The sequence below is a fragment of the Cotesia glomerata genome, linkage group LG9 (assembly GCF_020080835.1).
Source record: "Cotesia glomerata isolate CgM1 linkage group LG9, MPM_Cglom_v2.3, whole genome shotgun sequence".
In the NCBI taxonomy this organism is placed as follows: Eukaryota; Metazoa; Arthropoda; class Insecta; order Hymenoptera; family Braconidae; genus Cotesia; species Cotesia glomerata.
This window is the reverse complement of record NC_058166.1, coordinates 5,216,382-5,222,981: the sequence shown is the minus strand read 5'-3', so window position 1 is coordinate 5,222,981 and position 6,600 is coordinate 5,216,382. Positions and strand designations below refer to the sequence as shown.

The 6,600-nt window shown below is 39.1% G+C and overlaps 1 protein-coding gene across 1 annotated transcript; it reads right to left on the bottom strand.

The window, feature by feature from the left end:
• Window positions 1-3,592: 3,592 nt before the first annotated feature.
• Window positions 3,593-6,600, bottom strand: LOC123271618. Its single transcript, XM_044738013.1, has 2 exons — window positions 5,696-6,600; window positions 3,593-5,594 (listed from the first exon to the last, which is right to left on the bottom strand). The coding sequence occupies exons 1-2, from the start codon at window positions 6,486-6,488 to the stop codon at window positions 4,054-4,056; spliced, it is 2,334 nt and encodes a 777-aa protein (XP_044593948.1). The 5' UTR covers window positions 6,489-6,600; the 3' UTR covers window positions 3,593-4,053.

Here is a 6,600-nt window from a genome sequence, read left to right as displayed (position 1 = left end):
AGTTTTTCTCTACTATCTTCATTTACATCCGTATCTACATTATTAAAATCAATCTTTCTATCGGACTCGACTTTATCGCATACATTAATCTTTTTACTTTCAAATAGACTAAAACTATCTGCTGAGATATTTATATCAAATCCTTGACCAAGAATTTCACGACCAATCATAATGTCACATTTCAAATAATCATCAGGGATGACATGCAATAAAATCTCTAACGTATGGCCATTAATTACAATTTCAGACAAAATTTGTACAGTACTATTTACACCGACATTTCCAATGCCCTTTAAAATTATTAAATTATTTTTACGTTTACCCGCAAATTTAGCGGCAAAACTTTCTTTAATTAACGAGCATTCAGCTCCCTAATCAAACCAAAATGAAAACGACTCACCACGATGTATTAAGGAACCTGACGGAGCTGCCACCGTGCAGAAATCGATTCGCCGCTCTCTGAAGTCCTTGCTTCCATGATTCTTCGAAGTGCTGCTGGCCGTAGATTGACATTTGGAAGCGATATGTCCAATTTTCCCACACTTGTAGCAGGTAACAGGCTTGTTGTGCGTTGGAACATGTTTAACAGCTATCTGATTGTTTGGTGATGACTCTGGTTTCCTCTGATTTTCCGTCGAGGGACAATTTGTACTCTTGTGCCCCATTTTCCCACATGAATGACACTTAATAGGCGCGGCTGACTTAAATTTCTTGAAATCAGACGGCGGTCGCTCATCTTGGGACGATGCAGGTCTCTTGCGCGTGTAAGAAAAAGCTTTTAACTCTTTCTGCAGTTGAACACGGGACTTGACGTCTGTGGTGAACGCCAAACGTTGAAGACGACTATCAAACTGAGCCGTGTGCGCAAGAACAACTGATACTGCGATTTCTTCCGCAGTTAAATTTTTCCACTTTGACGTGAGTGACGCCAGGAGACGACTCGAGTAAGATGCTAAGCACTCACCGTCTTTTGGACGACTATTTTGCAGATTGATTAGAGTTGCTGCTGATGTTTCCACTCCGGCAAACCTTGCAATGAAAAGATCTTTGAAATCAGTCCAGGTTATCCCAGGGTAACACACTTGAGACAACCAAGTAGACGCAGATCCTTGAAGAGCTTCACTTAGTGCAATAACTAACGAACTACCTTCCAGAGGACGTTCCACTAAACACATATCCACTGTCGCGCACCAAGCACACGAATCCGCGTTTGAATTTTCTGGGTTAAATTTCGGTAGTGAAATACTACGACTCGGTGACACTGGTTTTGCCATAGCCTTTATTAGCTCCACAAGACTTTTGTTTTGCATTTCCAAAAGCAGTTTAAATTGCTCAGAGGAAGATGTAGCAGATGATCCTGATCCCACTTCTGATGTCGGAGAAATACTGGTTTGGGCATTATTGGAGTCCTTTGGATCATTTTCAGCCATCTTTATTTATTTCACAATAATCAAATATAACAAAGACTTTGATTTGGAATATAACGTACACTAACTCGTACAAATAATAAATTTAATTACAAATATTTTACTACGATTGATATAACAGTTAAAGACGTTGGGGAAATAAGACCGAGAACGAATCCGGGGTCAGCAGGATGTATGCGATCTTTACTTGATCAATGCTCAACGAGAACTACCGTTCCAAGTACCCTAAGTACTTATTCACTCAAAAATATTTCGACAGCCCTCATTGTCGGTCGATATTTCTAACTATATACTTTTTACTTCTATCCTGTGACCTCGGCTACGTTTGGTGACCATTGTCACTCCGGACTCAAGCCCATCGCCATAACCATAAAAATTATAATCGGCTTAAGTTATAAATAATTATTAAATATTCTATGCTTTACAATTTTGCTTGAAACTAACAGACAAACTAAAATATTGGGAATTTCCCTATCTCTAGGAAAACCCAGCTCGATATTATCTCCGACATATATATACTAGCTGACCCGGCAAACGTTGTTTTGCCATATAAATAATTTCCTAGTAATTTCTAGTGTAGACAAAAAATAGCTTACTTATTGTAAGTATGTATGTATGTTAGAATGTGTATATTGTATGTATGTAAGAATGTGGTATATGCGTGAAATAAGCATGGAGCGCTGTGAACGATGAGGGAATATAAAAATAACAAAAGGCAAACATTATTTTTAAGTTATTATAATTTATTCCTTAAAATTATATATCATTAATTAAACAATTACGACAGTAACACTATTAAACAATATCAATCTCTTAATGCTATAGCGTGAACAATATTTTTTGTTAGTCCATCTTTAGCTAACACAAACAAACTGGATGGTTTACCCACTCGAGAGCATGCCACGTATAATTGTCCGTGTGAAAAACATGGTGTTCTCAAATCTAATCCACAAACAGACATCGTTTGACCTTGGGATTTGTTGATAGTCATTGCAAATGCCAATCTAATCGGAAACTGAATACGTTTGAATTGAATTGGCACATCTGTAGGTATAATAGGAATCCGTGGTATGAGTATATTTTCACCTCTGAACTTGCCATTTAAAATCCTGGCTTCGATCACGTTTTTCATTAATTTTTGAATGACTAATCGCGTACCGTTGCACAGCCGGGGCGGGTTCAAATTACGAAGCAAGATAATTGGAGATCCAACCTTTAATTGTAAATTATGCGGTGGCATGCCTGGCAAATCCAGTGAGTTCAAAAACTCTGTGGGAAAATTTACTGCTTCGCTGTCGTCGCAAACTGTATCAATAGATTTATATGATACCAAGTTCCCTGGCAACAACATTTGTATCTTCAGATTTAAATTGTCAACGTCTACATTTTTTGCCGCTAAAATCGCTCTTTCTGCAAGCCACTCATGATTTATGTACTGTGTGTGTACATCGGGAAATATTTGTTCAATGAGAGTATCTTGCGAATCAGCGATTGTGCAGAAATCGGTCGGTAATTTTACGTATCCAGTTTCATCTATAGCAACTTTTCCATCACCGATATCTAAGAGTTGTTTTGAAAATGTTTCAGCGGATGGATCTTGAAGCATTTGAACGCGCATATTTATTTTTAGCTGTAATTTTTCAACATTACGCCACAATGGAGATGATTTTAAGCAAGCGTTGATCTCATCAGCGTATGTTGAACGTGGAATGACTGGAAGTGTTTGTCTGAAATCACCTGAAAGGACCAACAGAGTTCCGCCAAATAGTTTGTCACTGTTTTTAATATCTTTCAATGTCCTGTTCAACGCCTCAAGTGAATGTTTGTGTGCCATAGTACATTCATCCCAAATAATAATTTTACACCGTTTCAGCACAGTGGCCATGGACGATTGTTTCTTAATGTTGCATACTGCGTCAGGGTTATTCTGAATATTTAGTGGCAGCTTAAATACTGAATGAGCTGTTCTACCTCCATCCAATAAAGTTGCTGCAATGCCCGATGATGCAACGGCCAATGCGATGCCATTATTTGATCGTATTTCAGCAAGAATTAGCGAAATAACGAATGTTTTGCCAGTTCCACCCGGTGCATCCAAAAAGAAGAACCCACCTTGTCCAGCTGAAACTGCGAGCATAATGCGATCATAAATGGTTCTTTTGTTCCTCATTCATTAGTGGGACATTGCGGGCAACAATCGCTGCCATTTCTACAGTACTGTACTGCAGTTCACGATTCATTTCAGTATTCATTAAATCAGATGCAGTTCGATTTGGCGAATTCATACCGAAATTACTAAGTGGTAAGTTGGCAATGACAATGCAAAGATCCTCAATAGCAATCAATGCTTCATTGTACATTTCGTCGCTGAATGTTATGGTTAGATCGTGGCACCGTATACGATGTTGATGCAATATATCATCAGTCATTGAATCTTTGTGATTTTCCCATAATATCTGTGCTCGGGCTGGGAAACATGTAGTCAACACTATAGCGAATAGTAGACGAATTTGTATTGCTGTACAGTTCAATGCAGCTTCAGCAAGCATGCATTCCCACTGGTTGTCGTCTTCCAGCAAGCCGAGTGCAAGGCATGCATCTTTATACGTTGGATATTGTTGCCCATTCACTTTACGTATATCTTGAAATGATAATGGGCCAGTAACATTAACCAACAACAGTCGAAGATAAAAGCACTCCGTGTGTCTTGGATTGACTGTAAATAATCGCCCCAAGGCGTTTGATTTAAATAAATTGAGACATGCAGCAACTGGTGAGCCTTGCTTGCGGGGCATCCATGTTTTTGTTTGAGTCCATGTGAAATAGCGTGGTACTTGTGAATAGAGTAATGTTCGTGCAAAGGCACCAAAATCATCCGCACGATTACACAATTCAAAAATGCAGTGAGTGTAGTTTTAGGTGGATTTATTGCACGATCAATCGCTGTCTCGTTCGTGAAAAATACACGCTGACCGTTTTCAAGATGGATGGCTAACTGAACAACTGCTGGATCCCGTTCATGAATTGGAAAACCAAAGATACGCCAAGCAGCTTCATTGGAGCTGATGTACCGACCAATTTGGTAGAGCGTTATTTCATCGTTTTTATTCACTGGAGGAGCATTCACATTAGTATTTTCCACTCTAAACACAGCCATATCACTGCCTTTATGGACATACTTGCAAATGTATTTGATGCTCTTCACAGAACTGCAGAACTCAACATTAATATGAGCATTATATGTCTTGCTCAGCAGAGGCGAATATGGCACCACCCAACGATTGTCAATATCAATGTCTGTGTTGATGATATTTTTAATAAATGATTGTCCGCCATTTTCAGGATTTCTTCGACGATATATTGGGTATCCGTCGACATTTGTGACCGTATCATTGGTAAAATCTTTAGGGAAATTTTTAGTACATTTTCCATCAGCCATGCAAGGCGATGAACTATTAAGAGTACCACATGGACCATGAATCATGTTTGTTGTAACAATATCAAACAGCAGTTGGTCAGTGGATGGATCTGGAATTTCCGCAGAAATGATACTATCGATTTCTTCAGGACGGATTTTGTCGATGAACCAAACCAAAATGTGTGCATGAGGTAATCCTCGCTTTTGCCACTCAACCGAATACATCCAGCAACGTGTGGGACCAAATACATGTGATTTAGTAATGAAACTTATTAAAGACTTCAACTTTTGTCTGAACACACGTGCTGTAATGTCATGGCGATGTATTGCATTTTGGCCAGGCAGTAGCAAAGATGTAATCTCTGGCCATTTTGGATTACATGTGAACGTGATAAATAAACATGGTCGTCCATATTCGCGCACGAAAGTCAGAGCATCCTGTATATATTCTTGCATATGACGTGGACTGCCTACGTACGATGATGGTAAAATGACATGGTTACCAATTTCGGCGACGTCGGCGTTGTTGTTGATAGCGTCTCGCAAATGAATGTACTCTTCCGCGCGCAGCTTTTGTTGATTATATCGTAAGTATCGTAGTCGTTCGCTCTCAATCTTCGCGTACATGTCGACCATGAATTGTTGACAAAGCTCACGACATCGTAAAATGACGTTGTCCAGGCCACGTCTAATCATTAATCGGTACGCATAATAATCCTTTGAGCTAACGTTCTTGTTTGTTTCAGCTCCTGTAATATTTGTTCATAAAAATTAATTTAAATTTATTACGTTCAATAATTTAATTGTTTTGTTAAATGATTAATGATCAAATTAATAATCAATGAAGTACCTGATACGGGATCTCGTTGTTTTATGTTTATGCAATATCCGTCTTGTCCCTTCCAGAATATTAGCGGATATTGGAGAGCGTCATATGAACGATGTGTGTCAGCAATGAACTGAAGATTATTATTTCTTCTACGAATCACAATTTCTCGTGCAGCTGTACAATCGCCAACCATGATTCCAGCAACATCATCAACAACGGGTGCATTGAATCTACGAATATGCTCTCCAGCTGGTGTTTTATCAGGATTAATGACGATAGCGTGATTATCGCTTTGTAATTGGTGCATATGTGATTTGAATATTTTCAACAACTCGTTGTGCTCGTTCAAAAGAGCATCTAGCTCGCTGACGATGCGCCTGGCATAAAGTGAATCAAGGTTATTATAATCACAACGTGCATTCACGCGATTGGCAAGTGCGCTTCCGGAATCCTCGCCGCCCATAAAGTAGATTTGTAAGAATTTATGTGGTTCGTTTGGCATTGGCAGCAGTGAGCCCATTTTATGATAAACTTGGCCTCTGATTTTGAATGTAGAATTGAATTGTTGACCATTTGCATTAGTATTTCGAACTATTTCTGTTGCTCCGAACGATGTCATTTGAAAGCATGAATTGAATCTTCGAATTGACTTCAGGAACACGTTAGAATCTGGATCCGTGCCGATAAGTAAGCCGTTCAATGGTTCAGGTGGTGTTTCAATTTCAGGTAGTTGCACTTTTCCTGACGCGCAACACATCCCAGCTGGCTCATTTTTGAATTTCAGAGCATGACAATGCGGACATTCCTTGTCCATAGCACCAATTACCACTTTTGAATGAGCATAATATTCAATATCGGGCTCATACTGGAATGCTAGACGCAGGAATGAATCAGATATAAATGCTCGATGTACCTGTTGTCGTTGT

Coding starts and splice junctions, on each gene's coding strand:
- LOC123271618 (XM_044738013.1), bottom strand. CDS start 6,488: ATGGACAAGGAATGTCCGCATTGTCATGCTCTGAAATTCAAAAATGAG. Junction 5,595..5,695: donor ACAACGAGATCCCGTATCAG/GTACTTCATTGA, acceptor CAAATATTACAG/GAGCTGAAACAAACAAGAAC.